The 24,142-nt window shown below is 40.7% G+C and overlaps 1 protein-coding gene and 1 long non-coding RNA gene across 2 annotated transcripts; one reads left to right on the forward strand and one right to left on the reverse strand.

Moving 5' to 3' along the window:
* The first annotated feature begins 1,829 nt into the window (after positions 1 to 1,829).
* On the forward strand, positions 1,830 to 23,775 carry LOC114250702 (uncharacterized). Its single transcript, XM_028184681.2, has 19 exons — positions 1,830 to 1,924; positions 2,073 to 2,256; positions 3,250 to 3,379; positions 3,589 to 3,796; positions 4,335 to 4,457; positions 5,086 to 5,208; positions 5,910 to 6,009; positions 6,436 to 6,540; positions 7,500 to 7,655; positions 13,826 to 13,872; positions 15,989 to 16,169; positions 16,514 to 16,643; positions 17,408 to 17,606; positions 17,913 to 18,035; positions 19,744 to 19,869; positions 20,681 to 20,780; positions 21,355 to 21,459; positions 22,144 to 22,299; positions 23,643 to 23,775. Coding segments are annotated over exons 1-19 (2,349 nt in total). The 5' UTR covers positions 1,830 to 1,922; the 3' UTR covers positions 23,694 to 23,775.
* On the reverse strand, positions 8,004 to 12,614 carry LOC149503047 (uncharacterized). Its single transcript, XR_016323191.1, has 2 exons — positions 11,617 to 12,614; positions 8,004 to 11,527 (listed from the first exon to the last, which is right to left on the reverse strand). It is a non-coding gene; the product is annotated as an uncharacterized LOC149503047 (long non-coding RNA).
* Positions 23,776 to 24,142: the final 367 nt, after the last annotated feature.

Here is a 24,142-nt window from a genome sequence, read left to right on the forward strand (position 1 = left end):
TAGTACCTATAAGGACTGTCCTACCCTTCAAACCGGAACGTACCACTACTTAGCAACATACCAACACGGGTAAGTTTTGTGGTAGCCGTGTGTACCTACCGCTTACACAATGCGCCCTGTCTCCAGAAAAATTCTAAATCGTCTAATAGTCTAAATTCGACTCTGAGTGTGCTCATGGGTTAGTCAGGTATGGCAAGGCTGGACTCTCCTGCAGTTGTGCAAAAACATGAGCGTGTGGATGTAACCAACTAACTACAACAGCACTAAGTTCCCGACAAACTAACCAGCATTACACGTGAAGACACAAACGTTATGGAATCTTTCATTGATTGCCTTTAGCGTATTCGGGCCGTTATGTCGATACCCATCAATTATTACTAATTAGATCCATACTCTATGTTGGGTTTATTCTTATAACCAAGTTTAGTATTTTGGATCAAAAATTCAGTTCAGAAAAAATTGAATTATCATTAAAGAAAAACAAAATAATAAAATGATTTTTTCCGTCCAATATTTCGATTTATGTAGACACTGGTCTGTTTACTATTCATTATCTGGGCTGGTCGCGACCTGCCGACCGACCTGGAGCAAGAATGCGCGACGTCACGCTTCCATCTGAGAGTCGTTCGTGTGTGTCTGTTAAGTGGTTAAGTGGGGTGCTTAGACGAATTGGTACCTGTTGAATGATTTGAATTTTGACATAATGTTGTCATCCGTTTAATGTTCCTCGGTAATTGCTGGTGGGCAGGTGTTTCAGCTCCTTCATTAAATTATTATAAAAGTTTGTTACATCCCAAAAGTAATCATCCCGTTTGGGGTAGATGGGGTGATACTTACGTACGACATACGGCTACGTGGGATCGAAACCATCGCGAGCAGTCCTCGCACGCTCAGGCGGTCATCGTCGCGATGTGATCCGTAATGCATAGGTATAGGATGTAGGTAACATCAACAGCAATACCTCCGAAATTAATAAAAAAGAAAAGATTTCATGTCTCTCAGGCAACCCGTGATCAACCACACACTATGATCCGTACTTTATTCAGGTGTTGTCATGATTTCACTTCGAACATCCTACCTCACCCTATCCCATTCTCCAAAAACATTTATCATGAAGGTCAAGATAAGAAATAGGGTTGCATCGGCGATTCCCCATTCTACATTTAATGTGGATTCCAGCAATGCTAGGGGCCTACATAGCAACCTCGACGCCGTACACCACCACCTTGAGACGGCGCAGCCTGCCCTACTGTTTCTGATGGAGACACAGATATCTGCTGAAAAAGGATTGACATATATATTGGTTGTCAAATATTGATTTGTGCATTTAGAAATTTATTTTGTGTAAAATACTGAAAAATATATCAAGCTATAACTTAAATAAACAAACAACAAAAAAATGTCAAATCGATTGTTCTCACTCAATCATCTTTACGTACATGTTTACACAAAAAATGACACAAAATATAGTACATATATCAGAAAGCTATAAAATGAAGTGTGTAACTGTGTTGCATTTAATAATGTAGATGAAACATTTTATACATAATATATGTACGTGATACGAAGTTCACCGGGTTATATAATAAGACATAATTCTGAAATAACACTTATTACCGGGACTGCGGAGCCTTGGCTGGTAGGTCCTTACATTCTTTAAAAAGTGGTGTGCCAGCTGTGGATGAGTCCTATCTCGACGTCCACAAACCAACAATTATGTGTTTGTGTATTTGATGGGTTGATTGTGGTGCAGAAAGCAGCTATTAGAGCCGTGGAGGGCTTGAAAGCCGTGCCGCGCCCTGACTTGTGTAATTATGGACACAAACCCGTAGGACGCGATGAATATTAGATAAGGTTCAAGAGGCCGTGTGCGTGGCGTCTAGGACGATGATTTCCTGCAGTAAGACTGTTTGCTTCTTGTCATGTAAGTGTTCAACTGTGTAGCTGCTATTCCAATACATTAGGACTTCAATCTCGTACCTATATTAAGATCCGTTGAGATGTGATGTCTACGGGGTACAGTAACCAGTTCGCTCAGTCCATCCTCTACAGTAAAAAATATTTTCAAACAGGAGTGCAGCTGGTGATAGCGTGGCGCCTCATCTTCGCCGTTTGAGGCAGGTAGGGTTCTGTCAGCTGGATCCCACGTCTCAAAGTCGCAGACCGATCCTCGCGCTAATGCATCGCGTCTACCACCGGCTCGTGCTGGCCGCGACTGTCCTGTACATTCTCGAACAACTCACTTACGCGTACCAGGTAATTTTGTGATATTAAGCCCATATATTAATACGATATTAATACGCTAATAAGACGCTAGGGTTAGTGTTAGCAACGTCATCAGGTTTGAGCACCGTGAGCTACCCTACTTGTTAGGTTACGTTGACATAGCTTCTCAAGGCTACCAGCTTAGGTAGGAAAGATATTAAAAACATATCAATGAAATGTACTATTTATTTTAAAGCCTCAATAATAATACCACAGGGCGGCACTCCTAATGTAACGGTTGTCTCAAATCGGAACTTATGTTGAATCACACCTGAAGCAGGCAGGGTGTTGGTGGCTTACCCGTGCAGGCCTTTGCCGTGTTAAGTGTTTCCAGGAACTCATAAATATTAACAATGATCCCTTGAGACGCAAATTAAAAGTTAGCGTTTGATTTTTATTACAGTGTGCGTTATCGTAGAAGTTCTTTCTGAAAATTCTAGTTCCTTCATGATCATGTCTCAAATACGCGTTTAATTAGTAAAATTGGTACCTTTGGTCTATGGGATTTGAACACTGGAATAGTCGGATTGATACGAGCGACCAGTACACCGGGCGTCTTATCTATTAGGCTATAACTGGGACTGGCCCTTGAGATGCGTTCGACGGGGGATTTATCTCTCGTAATTGTAAACACGATACGATATCAGCTGCAGTTTGTCATTATAACGTTGGAGTATTTATTTTATCGAGTCTAACGTAATTATAGATATTGTTAAGCAATCGAAACCAGGGCTGCCAAACCTATTTAAATGACAGCTTTTTTAAAATACTTTACTGCCGTGTTGAAGCACATCCCGAAAAAATCCAAAGATGTCTACCAGATGCCATTCCCCACATTTACTGTTCGCAAATTCAAGGGTGCGATTTTAAAGAGATCAGATGTAAGAGGATTTTAGTTAGGAGTTAAGTTTAGGAGCATAACACAACGAGGTTTAAGTAATGCTACTAACTAACGTTACTAACTGGCTAACGTGACTTGTTCAGGCTCGAAATGACATGGAGAGGCTGTCTCGAGTGCTTTTCCTGATGCTGTGCCACCTGACCTGCATCGCCAAGCAGTTCGTCTTCCATTCGGACGCTGACAAGATTAACCAGCTTGTGGTGGGACTCGATGGTCTGAGATCCCTAACTTTTACTAGCTTTATTTGCACATACATGTTATGTAACAGATTAGAGAGGCCCAATTTGGTGCCGCCGTCTAGAAGCAGACACTTCACAATAATGCTCGGTCGCGAGTCCCGGGCTCTCCTTCGACTGCGCTCTGTGCAATACGTTAGTTCGTGTGCCCGTACCATAGTATACGTTTGTTCTGTCTGACAACAGATGCTCTGTGCAACCAGCCAGTGGAAACTCACAGGCTGCTGCTGCTAGAGACTTCGCGCCGTGCAGCACGTCTGCTGATGCTTTACTCAGGCTGTGCAGTGTCTACCTGCATCCTGTGGGCGGTGTTTCCACTACTCGATCAGCTCCGAGGGCGAACAGTTGAATTCGCCTTCTGGATACCAATCGATTACCGTCACAATGCGTTTCAGTTAGTTTTAAAGATGAATTACTTATATCGTTAAAGTGTTCATCAGAAATGCCGAAGATGTCAATAAGATCAGAGTGTATCGTGTTGTATCATGATATAATATTTTAAATAACCATAGTATTTTTCGGCCGGTTCGGTATTTGTGACCCAGGTGTGCACCAATACACCACAGTTCGTTGGAAATATATTTGATTTGAGGTCGCAAGCTGGATTTGATTATATAACGCCTTCCCTACCCTTCAAGTTTAAACTTTATATGATTTGAAAATTTGATTTAATGTGTTAAGATGGGTATTTTACTGTACTGTCTAAAAAATTAACGCCAGACTTCTCTTCTCATACTTGTTAATAGATATTTTTCTACTGCGTCATATAAAGTGTATTTCTGTAATCACAGCTTTCTACGTCTATCATTGAAACCACGTGCCTTAAGACAGATCTAGGAAAGATAAAGGCAAGCTCGTGGTAGCAGCTGCCATTATATCGATCGTTACATCAAAAAGAAGTTTGATTACAACTGTAAACATTTCCTGGGCAGGTTCGCAGTGGTTCTAGCGTATGCGTTCTATTCTACGTCGCTTGTGGCAGTGGCTAACACGACCATGGACGCTTTTATTGCGACCGTCCTCTACCAGTGCACCACCCAGCTTAGGATTTTAAGGTACAATACATTTTCTTGATTTCATGCTATAACATTTTCATCTTGATACTTCTTGGAACTCTATAGATGGGATCGATATACATAACCGTTTGTTGGCTTGTCGTGATCTAAAGTCATGGCCAAGTTGGTGTGAGTCTTAGAGAAGGTCAAGGTACAGCAGTGGACGTCTGTTGGCTGATATCAACATCATCATCATCAGCCCACAGTCGTCCACTGCTGGACATATGCCTCTCCCAATCCACATCACTGAGCCCGGTCTTCGGTTCTCCTCATCCACTTCTTGCTGCCACCGTTCGGAGGTCATCGCACCACCTAGCCAGGGGGCGTCCCACGTTACGTTTTCCACTGCGCGGTCTCCACTTGGCTGATAACGATTATGTTAATTAATGTTAAGACCAAAAAAATACATAGACGTTGCTTTTATATTAGCCATGAATGCATTGGCACGTGGATGGCAGAAATATTGTGATGGAGACTGTGGTTATTTAGAAACCAAGGTAAATCGTACTAAGAATGAATGATGGATGAGTAGCTAGGTGTAATACTAGTTTCTTCTAAAATGTAGCCGCATAGACTATTACCGTGGGTGACTTATCATCAACATTATTAAATTTCTGACATGTTATAGAATGAATTTTGAATCTCTACCGGAACGCGCCTACGCATTGAGCAGGAAGACCAGACAGGATTACCATACGGTGACTCACGAATTGCTGGTTGATTGTCTTCTACATTACAAGAAGATTACGGAGTGAGTGTTTGAATGAAGCTTTCAAAACTACCGGCCAGTGCGGCTTTTGTTTATAGAATAAACTTAGAGACGCAGGAGCTTGGAATCACATTCTTAATGTCTAAAGTTGCCGAATCCACAAACCACCACCCCGCCTATTTCTGCCGTGAAGCAGTAATGCGCTTCGGATTGAAGGGTGGGGCAGCCGTTGTAACTATACTGAGACCTTAGAACTTATCTCAAGGTGGGTGGCGCATTTACGTTGTAGATGTCTATGGGCTTCAGTAACCACTTAACACCTAACACCAGGTGGGCTGTGAGCTCGTCCGCCCATCTAAGCAATAAAAAAATAATAAAAAAATCTGCAGTTTTCCAGCGCACTCCGGATATAGTATCATAATATCATAATTAACTAAGCTCACACCTCTGATTACGTTGGAAACATAATAATTTAATTCCCTAAATGATCCACAAGCACACATCATTATCATCAGCACACAGACGTCCCTAACTGGACGTAGGCCTCCCTCAAAGTTCACCACAACTACCGGTCCTGCGTAGCCCGCATCCAGTGGATTCCCACGACCTTCAGCATGTTTCCACATGCTTGTTTTCATTAAAAAAAAACCCAAACATGAGATTTTCTTATCGCGAATTTGAAACCGCAAGCCCAAAGAAACTGAGAAAACTGACGAAAAAATTATAAAATTAAATCTTTTCAGAACTTGTAATCTGTTGGAACAAATATTTGGTAAGGCAATACTCGTGCAGTTCGGTGTCGGTGGCTGGATCCTCTGCATGGCGGCCTATCAGATAGTCGACGTAAGTAGAGTCTTGTTGATGGGTTCTGGTGTTGATGCAAATTTTGCAGACAAATGTTCATGCCGTTAACTTAGTCAATAAGTTGCCTCTCCTTAATCATCGAAGCTTTTGGTTATGTACAAAATCCCATCAGAAAAACTGGAAACTAATAGTTTGATACATGGCTCAGCTCCTATCGTTGCCACGTGAGATCATTTCCGCTGACTCATCAGTCTTCTCATTACCTTCTACAGCAATATGGCGAGGTACCTAGACTAGATACAAATTATTGTCTCGACTTAGCTTATTAAGTGTCTGTATGTATTCTGGAAATACAGAATCTATTTAATAGGACACAAGTGCCTTAAGGGCTTGTTTTACTAGAATAGCTTCCCTCTTTGAAGCAGATATCTATTTGAAGGTAACTGAGCACTGATTCACTAACAGATGGAGATCCTGAGCATAGAGTTCGCGTCCACAGCATTGTTCATGGGCTGTATCCTGACCGAGCTCTTCTTGTACTGCTACTACGGGAACGAGGTCACGGTACAGGTTAGCATACAGTAACTTGACCTTTATAAGTCGCTAAATCTAAATAATGAATGAGCCCGGGATGCTACTTTGTTTGGGTGCAGGACATCCGTAAACAAGCCTTGAACAGGGCGGAATGAAATAGTCATCTCGGCGATTTCTAAATGTGTATTTGTGTAGGTAGGTACCTAAATCGAGGGTAACTTATTATGCGTTTTTAAATTCATAAAAATATGAAATTGAGTTTTTTTTTATTGCCCTTATAGGCAGACGAGCACACGGCCCACCTGATGGTGAGCAGTTACCGTCCTCCATGGACTTCAGCTATGTCAGGGGCAGAGCCAAGCCGCTGCCTACCGCAAAATGAAAATTAAATTTTCAATGAAAATTGTTGTGTACATATATTAAATAGTTTTTCATACTTGTATTTTCTATTATTATTTCTATGCATGTGACTAGGAGATGTATGGAAATGGTAGTGCAAGGTAGAGGGGGAAGAGGTCGACCGAAGAAGACATGGATGGAGTGTGTGAATGACGATATGAGAGAGAGAGGAGTGAGTGTTGAGATGACGGCTGATAGAAGAGAATGGAAGAGAAAAATTAGCTGTGCCGACCCCACATAGTGGGATAAGGTGGAGAAAAAGAAGAAGAAGACTTGTATTTTCTATTACACGATTTTATTATTACTCTATTAAAATCATTTAACAATGTACACTTTTATTGATTATGATTATGGAATTTAAATTATGTCCAACAGTCAGGTCCCAGTTGGCGATGCGTGCCCAAGTCTTCATCTCATAGAGGCAGTCAGATATCTGTTAGGTACCCTAGATGTGGTGGAAGTGCGCTATGTTGTTACAGTACAGAGTATAGATATTCCATAAGTAAATGTCTGTGTTTACTTTTATTAGGTCTACGGGCTCCAGTGCCCGTTGCAGAGGAGGATTCCGGTATGTAATATAGCCGCCTGTGTTGCAGAGCGGGCTGGTGTCGGAGTCGGTCTACGCCATGAGCTGGCTGTCGCTGTGCCCGAGGGAGCGGCGCGCGCTGGTGGTGGTGCTTGAGCGCGCGCGGCGCCCGCTGCGGCCCGCCGCCGGCCGCGTCGTGCCGCTCACTCTCAACACCTACCTTAAGGTTCAGCCGCGTGCGCACTCGACTTACAGACACTCTCTCACTCACTCTCGAGCACTGTTCCAGTAACGGCTCTCCTAGCTTTACAATTACAACTATAAAAGTAGGCATTCAATGCTGTTAACACGTACAGAGTGATTATTATTATTACATATGTATGCATTTGTTCATTAAAAAATTACAGCTGGCTGTAAAGAAGGTGTATGACCTCGACTGTAACGGACGATTTAACCCGGTGCTCACGCCAAGTCCATGAACTAGCAAAGCAAAACAAGATAAAAATAAAAAGTGTGTGTGTCCGCTCCGACGCACGACTGGAGTTTACTGGATATAAAAAATTAAACGAAACAATACGAGAAATAGTTCTATATTACGACAACACGATACACTACAGATTATTAACAAATTAACGAGACACAAAACAAACGACTAACAAATATATGAAAATACAATAATGAGAGAAACGCGCGATCAGTACGAGGCTTTGTGGCGGACTGCCGGCGCAGCAGCCCGGCGTCACCTGCGATAACGCGGCCGCGCGTTGGCTCCTGATTGGCGCGCGCACGCATCACGCAATCAGGAGCCAATCAGGCGCATAAAGCATTTCGTGTGACATGCTAGGCGCATAACGCATTTCGTGTGACATGCTAGTACGATTTTGGTCCCCATAATTTTCATACCCCGGGCCTATATATGTAAATCGATTCTAAAGGAGTAAACTCCAAAAACAATATGTTGAACTTAAAACTATTTTAAAATCATTTTTATATTACTACCCGGTAGTCTTTGTGCTCTTAAATTGAAATAAAGGTCTAGTGTTCGTAGCTGTCGACAACGCCATCTAAGAAATAAAAACTTCAGTAATGAAACTTGTATTGAACAAGGCAGTGTTTTGAATAGTGACATCTAGCATAATTAAGAAGAAGAATTTACTGTCTGATTTCTTAATTAGTGTTTGGATTATCACTAGATGGCGCTCACTAGGCTTCAGTTCGAATAGTTCTACGGCACAAAATATGATTATACATGTCGGCGTTAATCCAGGATTTACACACATAACTTCTTTTACAATGAAAATACAATACAATTCTATAAAACTTTAACATTACTTGTTTACAACAAAAAGCCACGCCTGAGTTATTCAGTGGTTTTTACACAATTAGCCATTTTGTGTTGGTTATAGCAACTACAACTTCTTTTATACAAACAAATGTAATTACTGCGAAACAATTCACAAAACATAGCTTAATATTCAAAATACATATTTTAGTGATTTTACATGACTCACATTTAATTTACTTTACATGAATTACTTTTAAGTAATATTAACTAACATTGTTATTATCCAGCCTAATAATAGATGGCGCCAACAACATCATTGCATAACAATTACAATACTTAATTAAATTATTAGTACTGTTAATTATAATATAAATTATTATTAATATTTATGCTTTATTCATATTTAACCATTTATACAGTCATTTGTGTTTTTAAACAATAATATAAACATTAAACATATTCTGAACATTTTCACATCAAAACAGTGTCTGCTAATTATTAAATATGGTAGAATAACAGTTTTGTTGCTAATAATAAATAAATATTAACATATAATAAACTAATCTATATATTATTATGTTAATTATTGCCAACAGTGGCGTTTGCGCCCATACGGCCATACTGATTCCAGCGCGTCCCTTGCGCTGTTTTAGCATTTCACATAACAGTAAACAAGGCATATCCCCTACTGGGATCTACCCAACACACAAGGCACCATTCACCCTTACGAGATCTAGCTAACACACAAGAGGATTACCCAACGGGATTTACCAAACACACAAAGCATCACCCATACGGGTCTAGTTAACTCGCAAGCCATCACCCTTACAGGATCTAGCCAACTTACCAGGCATCACCCTTACGGGATCTAGCCAACACACTCGGCATCACCCATTCGGGATCTAGCCAACTCACAAGGCATCACCCAATTGGGATCTAGCCAACCCACAAGGCATCACCCTCTCGGGATCTAGCCAACCCAAAAGGCATCACCCATTCGGGATCTAGCCAACTCATAAGGCATCACCCAATCGGGATCTAGCCAACTCATAAGGCATCACCCATACGGGATCTAGCCAACTCATAAGGCATCACCCATTCGGGATCTAGCCAACTCATAAGGCATCACCCATACGGGATCTAGCCAACTCTCAAGGCATCACCCATACGAGATCTAGCCAACTCTCAAGGCATCACCCATACGGGATCTAGCCAACAAGACCAGGATTAAGGATTCGCATGGTGGCCCGCCAGCGTTTTAGGAAGGATAATTGGATAGGAAAATAAAAGTAGCCACTTTAACAAATTATCAATCATTTTACAGCAGAACAAATCTCTCTGCCCATACGGTCAATTTTTCAGTTATCAGAATCCTCTGACATTAAGAGGATAGATTTACCTGTATCAAACCTTTACCATTACCAAACCTTTACCTTTACCTTTATCAAAACACATTGGATGGTAGAGACCGCTCGTCCATCCATTTCTCACCAGCTGATTCAACTTCCCCTAATTCATCATTCAGCGGAACATTTCCAATTTGCTTTATTTTAATGGCAGGTAGGGAACATCATCCTCCTAATGCCTCTGCATTTTTGTTTTATTTTTGTGCTGTAGCTTTTAATCAACTGTAATTCTTAAAGCTGCCTGTTAGAGCTTATTAAATTATATTTTATAAACATGTGACATTTATGACCCATCAATAGTTCAGCATGCCTGTTGACCATGCTCTCTCTCTTTGCAATAATGTGGTACTGAATTTCATACTGTTCACAAGTTTTTGAAACTCCTGAATTATCTTTTATCTTGGTGAATTTTTAAAAGTGACAGGTTTCCAAAAATGGAACTAAGATTTTAAAAACAGAAATCACATAGAGATCTGTGCCATCCTTTTTCTTGACTAATAATAAAGCAGCACCCCCACTAGAAACCTAGGGTGCAGAGAGTTAATCACTCATCCAAAAATAAATAATTATGAAAGGAAAAGTAATAATATGGAGCTGCTGAACAGGGATGAGCTGTCTCTTATTATGGCATATTATTAAAAGTTTATTTTTATTTTTATTGTAATATGCTTGAACTCCTCACAATAAACAGGAGACATACAGTATGTACAGCGTTGTACTATCCTATCCAAATTAATTATTTCAAATCCAACTTTTATCTGCCTGATCACCATCTATGAGACATGATTTGCAAAAGTTACATGATGATTGAATAATGACTCCAAACTTGAGCGTTCACTGGATAGAAACTTATAAAAATAGATATGTTCTCCTCAAAGAGTGCAACACTGAGAAGTTATTTTTAAAAGATTAAAACCTATTAGGATGTCAGCAAGACTGTCAGTATTACCATATGATTATGATTACCATATGAAATTCTATAATAGTTCTAGTATTTTTCTCCATTAAAAGTCACAATGCTTTGTTTTGAAATCAGTTGACCCCTTATGCTCAAAAACTTTACATGAAGTTGTTTAGCTTACTAAACTAGATCTGCAATGATTTAAGTCTTAATTGTGGTGATACGTTTGTCATCTTGACGGCGGTAACAAGTTTTCTCGAAATGACGCAAGTGACGCAGTAACCACATTTAAAACCTGAGTGTTACTAAAAGTGCCACGAAAACTGAAGGAATCATTATGTGATTGTGATAAAACTGAGTTATGTTTAGATTATTAACATTATATTTACAGTATTTTCAATTTCACGCTTTCGGAACGTTTTTAGAATCGATATTATTTAGGAAGCGAAATACATACCACAGCGTATTTCTCAATAACTTGGATCGAATAAATTTAAGATAAATACCTGAAATCAGTATTTTTACCATCTCAGCGTCAGTAGCTTTTCCAAAACATCCACGGTCTAGAACTCATTTTAAATATCCACAACTTTACTGAATGCATGGATCAGTTCGTCCCTCACTTGCTCCAATGCGGTTCAATACAAAGACCAGATATCGGCTTATGTCTTGCTTGCTCTTTTGAACTCGATGTTCATGCGATGAAACAATTAGCTTCATGATAGTTTCGTCCACATTTCCGCATCGGTCTTGATGTCACGCCCTCATCGGAGTTGAACGGCGGCAAATAAAAGTTATAATGCCACTACAAGGGTACAGCATTTGCAGCTATCATCACTTTTCGCCTTTTTAATACAGGTTGAGAGACCCATCACTTGTTCAACAGTGGGCTACTTCATTCGGAGGCTTACGATTAATTTTGGGGCTGTGATCCCACTTCTGATGTCGGCGTTAATCCAGGATTTACACACATAACTTCTTTTACAATGAAAATACAATACAATTCTATAAAACTTTAACATTACTTGTTTACAACAAAAAGCCACGCCTGAGTTATTCAGTGGTTTTTACACAATTAGCCATTTTGTGTTGGTTATAGCAACTACAACTTCTTTTATACAAACAAATGTAATTACTGCGAAACAATTCACAAAACATAGCTTAATATTCAAAATACATATTTTAGTGATTTTACATGACTCACATTTAATTTACTTTACATGAATTACTTTTAAGTAATATTAACTAACATTGTTATTATCCAGCCTAATAATAGATGGCGCCAACAACATCATTGCATAACAATTACAATACTTAATTAAATTATTAGTACTGTTAATTATAATATAAATTATTATTAATATTTATGCTTTATTCATATTTAACCATTTATACAGTCATTTGTGTTTTTAAACAATAATATAAACATTAAACATATTCTGAACATTTTCACATCAAAACAGTGTCTGCTAATTATTAAATATGGTAGAATAACAGTTTTGTTGCTAATAATAAATAAATATTAACATATAATAAACTAATCTATATATTATTATGTTAATTATTGCCAACAGTGGCGTTTGCGCCCATATACACTATCAAATTTTATTTAAAAAAACTCACTAATCAAATTTCTTTAAAAATAATAATAATAACCATTTATTTTAAGCATAACTTACACAAATTAAAACAACAACAAAAAAGTAAATAAAAAAAAAGTGTGTGTGTCCGCTCCGACGCACGACTGGAGTTTACTGGATATAAAAAATTAAACGAAACAATACGAGAAATAGTTCTATATTACGACAACACGATACACTACAGATTATTAACAAATTAACGAGACACAAAACAAACGACTAACAAATATATGAAAATACAATAATGAGAGAAACGCGCGATCAGTACGAGGCTTTGTGGCGGACTGCCGGCGCATGTACTAGCATGTCACACGAAATGCGCATAACGCATTTCGTGTGACATGCTAGTACGATTTTGGTCCCCATAATTTTCATACCCCGGGCCTATATATGTAAATCGATTCTAAAGGAGTAAACTCCAAAAGTGTGTGTGTCCGCTCCGACGCACGACTGGAGTTTACTGGATATAAAAAATTAAACGAAACAATACGAGAAATAGTTCTATATTACGACAACACGATACACTACAGATTATTAACAAATTAACGAGACACAAAACAAACGACTAACAAATATATGAAAATACAATAATGAGAGAAACGCGCGATCAGTACGAGGCTTTGTGGCGGACTGCCGGCGCAGCAGCCCGGCGCGCATTTCGTGTGACATGCGCATAACGCATTTCGTGTGACATGCTAGTACGATTTTGGTCCCCATAATTTTCATACCCCGGGCCTATATATGTAAATCGATTCTAAAGGAGTAAACTCCAAAAGTGTGTGTGTCCGCTCCGACGCACGACTGGAGTTTACTGGATATAAAAAATTAAACGAAACAATACGAGAAATAGTTCTATATTACGACAACACGATACACTACAGATTATTAACAAATTAACGAGACACAAAACAAACGACTAACAAATATATGAAAATACAATAATGAGAGAAACGCGCGATCAGTACGAGGCTTTGTGGCGGACTGCCGGCGCAGCAGCCCGGCGCGCATTTCGTGTGACATGCGCATAACGCATTTCGTGTGACATGCTAGTACGATTTTGGTCCCCATAATTTTCATACCCCGGGCCTATATATGTAAATCGATTCTAAAGGAGTAAACTCCAATAAACTCCAAAAATACTAATCTTCATTCGTTCTTTTACAGATTTTGAAATCATCTTATAGTTTCTACGCAGTCCTCAGACAAACCAAGTGATGGGACACCCACGCATAGGATATTGCCACAAGCTCCCTTCTCTAGTCCGTCAGCCTGGATCAGTGATCGGTCGTCACTGCTGCTGCTATCATTTAGCACTCCTCTCTATTTTAAGTATTTAGGGCACACATCGTTACGGCGCATTGCAGGATTTATTAATCTAGTGATCGTCGTAGAACTATTGTAATGCGCTCAATACGCACCATTAGATTAGTAAATAGTTTGTTAAATAAATGTTATTCGACGTCAACTGTTTTTTAATATTCCTGTCAAGTTAAGTACCTGAGGTACTGTAAAACAAAAGGTCCAGCAGCCGCGGCCGGTTCGTCTCCTCGTGGAGCTGACCTGCAGCGCGTGTCGGACGGCTACCTGGTCACGGGCACGTCGCCGTCGCACATTCGTATACTTATAGTATAGGAAGTATCGAGACTTCAATTACTTATAGAGCAGTAAAAATAAGATCAAAATTGACCTTATTGGGGCTGAAAATATACACATAATATAATAGTATAGGCCCTGCCTATTTCTGCCATGAAGCAGTAATGCGTTTCGGTTTGAATGGTAGGGTAGCCGTTGTAACTATACTGAGATCTTAGAACTTATATTTCAAGGTGGGTGGCGCATTTACGTTATAGATATCTATAGGCTCCAGTATCCTCTTAACACCAAATAGGCTGTGAGTTCGTCCATCCATCTAAGCCAGGGGTTCCCAAACTTATTTTGTCTATTGCCCACTTTGAGAATAAATTATTTTTGAACGCCCCCCTTTTCTTCACCTAATTAAAAACCACTTTAGCGAGAGCTAAGTCGGTATCTAAGAGTCCTCTTAGATGAAATTACAAATCTCCTCCCAAGCTCCCACCCAACGCCCCCCTTTTTTCTGGGTCTCTTACCGCCCCCCTTTAGGCCTACAGCGCCCACAAGGGGGCGTTATCGCCCAATTTGGTAAAGGCTGATCTAGGCAAAAAAAAAGTTATTACTGCGACTTCGACCGCATCTCTCAAGGTGGGAAGCTGTAGGCACGTTTTCGTTGTGATGTGAGCTGTTTATTTCCTTATAGTCTGTGTAGACAGAGCAGATTACGGTCCACTTGGTGGTGAGTGCGTTACCGTCGCTAATGGATGGCAGCGATGCTAGAAGTACAGGTAGGTCGCTCTCCGCAAGCCTCGTTTGAAGAAGGACAGGTCCTAGCGCTCGGTACACCGTGGAGGGGAGGGAGTTCATTCTAGAGGTCCGACCATACTTCATCAGGAGGGCCGTGAGCTCGTTCACACGTATGAGTAAATTCAATAAAGTAACTTAATCAGAGAAACTAATCGACTAAGTGTAATACTGGTATACAATTGAGTATAGTGAATAATTAATAATGGTAGCATGTCATAGTTCCCGCCATCGGACCCCGTAATTAATCTTTCAATCTTATATCACCCGTGTAATTAGAACTGTAATTAGCTGATATGAAAAGAGCGGGCCTCCGCGCTGGTTTGATTTATTGAAATATATCGAGGACTAGTCTCGGAGCTGCGACAAACGTAGCGTGCTCTCGTAATCATGTAAGCCACGTCTCATCACTCTACAACCATCCTAGAATTTGTTTATTATTATACAATCTCTGTACCTACGAATTTTTATTCATAAATAGTAGCCCGGCTCATTTTGCTGCTAATTGAGTTAAAAAGAAATCGCTTTAGTGCTGATAGCAAAACAATATTATATGAACGATTATATAAGTATGACATATTAATCATAAGCTTGAATGCGACAATATCGCTGTGAACTACGGCAACCAACTTTTTTATTTTTATTTATTGCTTAGATGGGTGGACGAGCTCACAGCCCACTTGGTGTTAAGTGGTTACTGGAGCCCATATACATTTACAACGCAAATGCGCCACCCACCTTGAGATATAAGTTCTAAGGTCTCAGTATAGTTACAACGGCTGCCCCACCCTTTAAGCCGAAACGCATTACTGCTTCACGGCAGAAAGAGGCAGGGTGGTGGTACCTACCCGCGCGGACTCACATGAGGTCCTACCACCAGTAAAAAACTGTGTGGTTATCACAATATTTTGGTTTCATTATTCAATATTAATTTATTTAATGATTTTGTAGGTCGTTATCTGGAAGTAGCGTCTTCAGGCACTTGTTTCTGCTGCGATGCTGCGGCTTCTGTCGTCTGAGCCGGAGCTCCACCGCGCGTCGTGGGCTCAGCGTAGCTCACGAGGTCTACCGGGCGCTGACTCTCACCCTCACCGTGGTCTACTTGCTGCAGGAGTGCATCTACGCTTACCAGGTTTACATTCATGGCATACTTTAGGCCTTGGCGACTTTTCTAACTTGCGGCCTAAATTGTACATGCATAATGTAGTTTTACTTAATATAAATATTTTTAGAATACTATAGCTACATCGACGACCTCGAACACAGAAACAAATCGGAGAGCTTTAAAATATTCGCATCGACCAAATATTGTCTACGGTAACAAAGCCATGTTAGGTACTATCACGATGTAGACTGGCTTGTGCAAGGCGCATCAAATGAGCATCGGGCATCGCAGCACCGGGCGTTGTGGCCTGTCTCTCGTCGTTAGAGGCCGCCTCCTCACAGCACATGACACTAGAACGTTAATGTGAACAGGAGAGGACAGATATGGACAAGCTGTCTCGGGTCATGTTCCTGCTGCTCTGCCACATTACCTCCGTGGCGAAACAACTGGTCTTCTACTTGGATGCGGACAGAATCGACTGTCTGATCGCCACACTTGACGGTACCTACTCCTCCTTAAATTCCTTCTTTCGTTTTTGAAGTAACCAATGTTATGCGGTTAATTTTTTATTATTTTTATTGCTTAGATGGGTGGACGAGCTCACAGCCCACCTGGTGTTAAGTGGTTTCTGGAGCCCATAGACATCCACAACGTAGATGCGCCACCCACCTTGAGATATAAGTTCTAAGGTCTCAGTATAGTTACAACGGCTGCCCCACCCTTCAAACCGAAACGCATTACTGCTTCACGACAGAAATGGGCAGGGCGGTGGTACCCACCCGCGCGGACTCACAAGAGGTCCTACCACCAGTAATAAATAATTGATCATCTATCTTTAATTATATAAATCTGTAATCACATTACACTTAAGTAGAATTTCTACACACGTTGATAACAAATTGTCTTTTAATTATTGGAAAAATCTTTTTTTTATGCATTTAAGAGTTAACTTGGCAACAACTAAACAAAAAAGAAAATGTACTAAATAAAAGGAATTTAAATCTTGTGGTATCCGTGATTAGGGTCGAATTTCAATCATTAAACAAGCACTAGTAATACGATACAGACTTGTGCCTAATCATCTCAACTATTAAAAAATGAACTGGCTTGAACTCGGGAAAACTGATAACGTAAGTGAGCAGTTTACGACGTGGAAGATGTTGGATTCGGCAAATCTCTCTCAACACTTCCATTCGTTCACAAATTCTATTCGTAAACTATTTAACTTAGTTATTTAAAATTGATCCAAACTTTGCAACAAGCAGATCCCTCGTACAACGAAATGTCCCACCAAAGACTTCTCGTGGACGCCTCGCGCTGGGCATCGAGGTTCGTCTGGGCATACTCGGGGTGTGCCGTTGTCACGTGCACCCTCTGGATTGTCTTCCCTATCATCTACCACGTCCAGGGACAAACTGTGGAATTCCCGTTCTGGATTCAAATAGACTACACGAAGTCTTCAATGTTAGTGTTTTTCAGTTCAATTTTAAATTTGCAATCATTCAAAATTCAGAGGCTATTCTTTGTTTTTTTATATATTTTATGTTTTACAAGGCCAATTCGTTTTTTTCTTTTCACAAACTTACACAAACAAGGTTTTCAAGGTGCCTTAAAAATAAGTAGACACCCAGCCCAAGTGTAAATTGTACAAAGATTAAATTAATTCATGAAATATTGTAAACATGTATCTCCAGGAGAACACTTTCCCTTTCTAATTAAAACGGTTCCGCAACGTTTTTTCTTAACCTCGAAAACCAATCTCTGTGGCAGGTTTGTGGTGGTGCTCCTCTACTCGTACTACGTGACCACTCTGGTGGGAATAGCCAACACTACCATGGACGCCTTCATGGCCACCATCCTCGGACAGTGCAAAACTCAATTCACGATCTTGCGGTTTGTCAACTGATTTTAATAGATGTTCAAATTGAAAATCACAGGCGACACAAACACAGAACCTTAAATGACTACTAATGTTTACTCTTACTACCGACTGGTATAAAGGGACTATTCTATCGATTTCAATCTAAATCAAAAATTCCTTTTTAAATCATTCCTTTTTAAATTTATCGATCGATTTGAATACAACAATAATTTGGAATAGTTAGTGGGTATGTAGTGTAGTACATATATGTAAGTCATGTAATTTGTGATAATAAAAGAGTATTAAACCAACACTTGGACAAGACAGTTGTTTTGCTTCGAACTAGAAACTCCCTTCAGGTACATACTTATAACTAGTCAGGTCATAAGTATTGTCACACAGTAAAAACTTTTCTTTTAGAATGCTGGCCACAAAAATGTTTATTGAATTCGAATTTCGAATTGTTCATGAAAATAAAAATGTATACTTTTAGAATTTTACTCATTTTTAAATATGGAGTGGACGCTTAAAGAAGACCGTGTTGCAGTTATTGCGTTGCATCGTTGCGGTTACGCGCCAATTCAAATTTTTAACATACTGAAAAATTTGAATATAACCAAAAGATTCGTTTATCGTACCATCAAACGATACAATGAAGACTCTAGTGTAGATGACAGGTCAAGAAGTGGTCGCCCTCGGTCTTTTAGGACTCCAGCAGTGATAAAAGCTGTGAAGGCGCGAATTCAAAGAAATCCCAAACGTAAGCAGAAACTGTTGGCCCTGCAGATGGGGTTAAGCTGAACCACGGTGAAAAGGGTGTTAAATGAGACTTAGGGCTTCGGGCATATCGAAGAAAAACAGGACATCGTTTGAATGTTCGTCTAATGGACCTGAGACTGAAGAGATGCCGCGCTTTGTTGAAGTGGTACGCGGGAAAAAAATATCGGGAAATTCTTTTTTCGGATGAAACAATTTTTACCGTAGAAGAGAGCTACAACAAACAAAATGATAAGGTGTACGCACACAGTAGTGAAGAAGCGAGCAACCGTATTCCGCGTGTCCAACGAGGTCATTTTCCATCCTCGCTCATGGTATGGTTGGGAGTTTCTTATTGGGGCTTAACAGAGGTACATTTTTGTGAGAAAGGTGTAAAAACGAATGCAGTTGTGTATCAAAATACAGTCCTGACGAACCTTGTGGAACCTGTTTCTCATACCATGTTCAATAACAGGCACTGGGTATTCCAACAAGATTCGGCGCCAGCTCATAGAGCGAAGAGCACACAAGACTGGCTGGCGGCGTGTGAAATCGACTTCATCCGGCACGAAGACTGGCCCTCCTCCAGTCCAGATTTGAATCCGTTAGATTACAAGATATGGCAACGCTTGGAGGAAAAGGCGTGCTCAAAGTCTCATCCCAATTTGGAGTCACTCAAGACATCCTTGATTAAGGCAGCCGCCGATATTGACATGGACCTCTTTCGTGCTGCGATAGACGACTGGCCGCGCAGATTGAAGGCCTGTATTCAAAATCACGGAGGTCATTTTGAATAAACTTTAGTGTCATAAGAATCTATGTTTTATGAAATTCATTTTCGTATATGAATGGTTACATAATGAATAAACTTGTTTCAATTATTTTACATTAAACATGTGACAGAATTTATGACCTGACTAGGTATATATGCCCACGTTGTAATATTGCATAATTAGATGTGACTAATCAGTGACTCTGTTACAGAATTAAGTTCGAGACGCTGCCAACGCGAGCCAAGCAGGCCCTAAGGTGTGACTCCGAGCAGAACTACGATGAAGTGCTCATGAGACTGTTCCATGATTGCTTGAAACATTATCAGAAAATCGTAGAGTACGTATATTATAATATAGTATATAGTGAAAAGAACTTTCTGGCCCCAACGGCCATCCGTTCTACGAGCAATGTGTCCTGCTCAATGTCACTTCAATGTCGCAATCCTTTGGGCTATGTCGGTCACCATGGTTTTCCTGCGAATTCCCTCATCCGACGATCTATTGAGGTTCGCGGGGATATGCTAGATGCAAGCAGCGCAGGACCGGTCCTTTGTAGCGAGGCTTGGGGAAGGCCTATGTCCAGCAGTGGACGTCTGCGGGCTGATCATAATAATAATAATAATATATAGTGTATGACAGAAGGAGTACCAGCCGCACAGAGTTAGTAGGCCGCCGTGTTGATATATGTGTGCATGATATTACCATGGACAGCACTATAACACAGCCCAGTTATTGAGTGTTAGCAGAATTAATAAACGTCTAAGGAACTTTCCTCCCATCGATCAATAGTTGTTCACGCTTCAACCCTTGATATGTATATGCTGACGAGTGCTATTTTGAGCTCAATGCAGATTTGCATAAGACGGCTGGTGTACTCGTATCGAGGTATGCAACTGTACCGCTGTCATGAATGGTTCACGTGATGAAGGGAAATCCACGTGGAGTAAAAAACAAATTTGCAAAAATTTGGAGTAACCCGCTTTACAAAACAATGAGGCTTTGACCCCCTGTCTAATGGTGGGTGGCGGGGGTTAGGTTGTCATATCTAAGGCTGCAGTAACCGCCGCGCGCGATTGGTCATGAACTCGCTCACCTATCTATGCCATAAATAAATAATAGCAACTGGTAAAGCTCAGTTTTCCCCACAGTACGACATCATCACTTCAGAGCATCTTCAGTTATGCTATTCTGATACAATTCGGTATCGGGGCTTGGATCCTATGCATGGCGGCTTACAAGATTGTTAATGTAAGTTCCACATCAACGTATTGTCTGCGAGGCACCGGAGCCCGCAGCCATCTACGTATATAAACGTAAAACCGCCACCTTATTTTCCTACCTAATCGTTGGTAGCCTAAGTGAGTATTCTAACTACGCTCGGATCAGGCGCCGTCTCATCCACCTTCAGACGTGAATTCCAAGGTTTCAGTCTTACAAAGCACAACGGCTGGCCCACCGTTCAAACTGAAACGCATTACTGTTCCACGACATAAATGGGTAGAGTGGTTGTACCTGCCAGTACTGACTCACAAGACGTCCTACCACCAGTAAAATTATGCTTCCAATATCTTCATTATACTTCCAATAAGATTTTGTCTCATGAACCTTGACTATTATTATGTTACTGGCCTACCGTACTCCTGAATCAAAGTGATTACTGCAACGAATAGATTCACTAAGCACAACTACTCTGAGGTAAAATCCAACTATAAATGTAAGGTCCCTTGCGCGTGCGCTTGTCTGTCTGTGTGTGTACATTCAATAGCTGATCAGTATAAATAAAGTAAATAAGTTTAGTTCCCTATAATATTATATTTATCAGTTGAGCGTTCTGAGCATCGAGTTTGCGTCCATGATCCTGTTCATCAGCTGCATACTCACGGAGCTCTTCCTGTACTGCTACTACGGGAACGAGGTGTCAACCGAGGTACTCACGCGCTACAGCCCAGCAGCTACACTCTCGCATTCATCCTCATCTTCAACAAGCCACTTCATTGTTTTATTGTCTCCTATTCCTTTCGCTGATTTTAATCTTAATAGTGATATTAACAGTCAAATGTCCACTCACATCTTCATCTTTTATTGTAATTGTTGATGACAGTAGAGAGAGATGCGGTAGAGAGAGGCGCTTGTATTCAGAAGCTGCATAAACCAACATTTGAGAAATTGAATACAATCGAATACCATTTGTGAATAAGCACCGGTCACAGTTCGAACACAACTACCGCACATTGTGTATGTTTGTAACAGCATGACTGTGTTCGCAGCACTACTGATATCCAGGAGTGTCGGTAATCGGCTCAATATCGGCTGGACCGTATGCTAGCCTGGCTGTCAAGGAAATAAAAATATAAAGTTAACAGACCTGTAAACTCCAGCGTACGTATGTTCGTAGGTTGGTGACGTCCCTTGGGGCTCGCGGGAACTACACTGTACTATGTTTATAGCGTCTGGGGGCAGGGGTGGATGTTGCCAACGGTCACCGGCTGGAGACACCGAGTCAAAGCTTCTATGGCACTATAATCGGTGCTATGCGCCAGGCACCTGCCAGTGCGAGTGTGCATTTAGTATTCCGAACAATAAAGTACGTTGTCTTGTTTGATGCGAACAGAGCGATTGGCTAGTGACGTCGATCTACAGCATGGAGTGGGTGGGGGCGCGGCTGGGGTTCCAGCGCGGCCTGCTGGTGCTGCTGGAGCGAGCCCGCAGACCGGTGCGGCCCGCCGCTGGACTCGTCATACCGCTGTCTCTTCAAACCTTCCTCAAGGTTTAGCAAATATCTATTCCAAACTAGCTGACCCGGCAGATTTCGTAGTGCCTCAGTCGATAAATAAAAGACGTAAACTTTTGTATAAAACAAACTTAAAACAAACAAAAGGAATCCGTCCGACGGGGGACACATCAAAGGAAAAACAAAATTGTTTGTTTTTATATAATTCCAAGCATTTTCACATTTATCTATTTAAACCTTCTCTGGACTTCCACGAATAATTCAAGACCAAAATTAGCCAAATCGGTCCAGCTGTTCTCGAGTTTTAGCGAGACTAACGAACAGCAATTCATTTTTATATATATAGATATACTAGCGACCCGCCTTCGCTTCGCTTCGGAAACTGTAATTTATTATTGATTTCTCCACTATTTAATCGATGTTATTATACATATAAACTTTCCTCATCAATCATTCTATCTATTAACAAAATATTAAGTGATTAACAAAAATATACAAGTATATTTTTGTTAATCGCCGATAAGGAAATATCTACCTACGCAATAGGTAGTACATAATTTATTTCTGCACCATACACTTTTGTTTTACCCTTCGGAACAAGGTGACACTTTACAAAACTTGCATAAGGCCCGTCATGACTTACGCGAGTGTGGTGTTCGCTCACGCGGCCCGCACACACATAGACACCCTCCAATCCCTACAATCCCGCTTTTGCAGGTTAGCTGTCGGGGCTCCGTGGTTCGTGAGGAACGTTGACCTACACGACGACCTGGGCCTTGAATCAATTCGGAAATACATGAAGTCAGCGTCGGAACGATACTTCGATAAGGCTATGCGTCATGATAATCGCCTTATCGTTGCCGCCGCTGATTACTCCCCGAATCCTGATCATGCAGGAGCCAGTCACCGTCGACGCCCTAGACACGTCCTTACGGATCCATCAGATCTAATAACCTTTGCATTAGATGCCTTCAGCTCTAATACTAGGAGCAGGCTTAGGGACCCCGGTAACCGTACTCGTCGAACTCGACAAAGAGGTCGACGTGCAACCTAACCCATGCATCAGCCCGCTGAGTTTCTCGCCGGATCTTCTCAGTGGGTCGCGATTCCGATCCGGTGGTAGATTCATTTGCGAAGCAGCTACTCTTGAGCTGTTAGGTCTCCTTTGGAGGCGCTCGGGCAGTTGTTAGCAAATCCCGCCCCTGTTGGCTGAGCCTTTGCTCGCCCACCTGTCCTGGTGAAACTGGAAAGGCCTTCGGGCCACCAGTAAACTTTCAATCATAAAAAAAAAATAAAAAAAAAAAAAAAAACTTTTGTTTTAAGGGCTGAATATTATGCTTATTCTAGCTAAAGCTTTACTAAACCTGTTTCAATTGCAGATTATAAAATCATCATACACATTCTACGCCGTGCTGCGGCAGACAAAGTAGGTATCGACAAGAGTAGCGTCGCACCAGTACATACGAATATACTCGTACTCGTCAACCAAGCAAAAGAAAAGTGTCGAAAGGATTCATGTTAATTATACGATTGTTTTAGTTCAATTAAAAAACCCAGTAAATACAGTTTTGTGTCTATGTTATGTTTAGTCGGTTTAGACTCATTATTCAGATTAACATGTAGTTTCTAAAGAGAAATATGTTAAATACTTATAAATTAATAAATAAAGCGAAAAAATATTTAAAATCCAACTTCAGAAGTATCAAGTTATAAAATATATTAGTAGGAAAAAAGGGTTCTCTGTCTTTAAATTAAATTATAGTGTCATCTAGCGAAATATAACTACTGCCATAGTTTTCTGAACCGAATAATAAAAATGAAGAACTGGGTGTTTACTTTGCGTGCTGCCACTAGATGTCGCTGCACGGGAATCAGCTGC

This window comes from Bombyx mandarina, chromosome 05, assembly GCF_030267445.1.
Source record: "Bombyx mandarina strain Sakado chromosome 05, ASM3026744v2".
Lineage (NCBI taxonomy): Eukaryota > Metazoa > Arthropoda > Insecta > Lepidoptera > Bombycidae > Bombyx > Bombyx mandarina.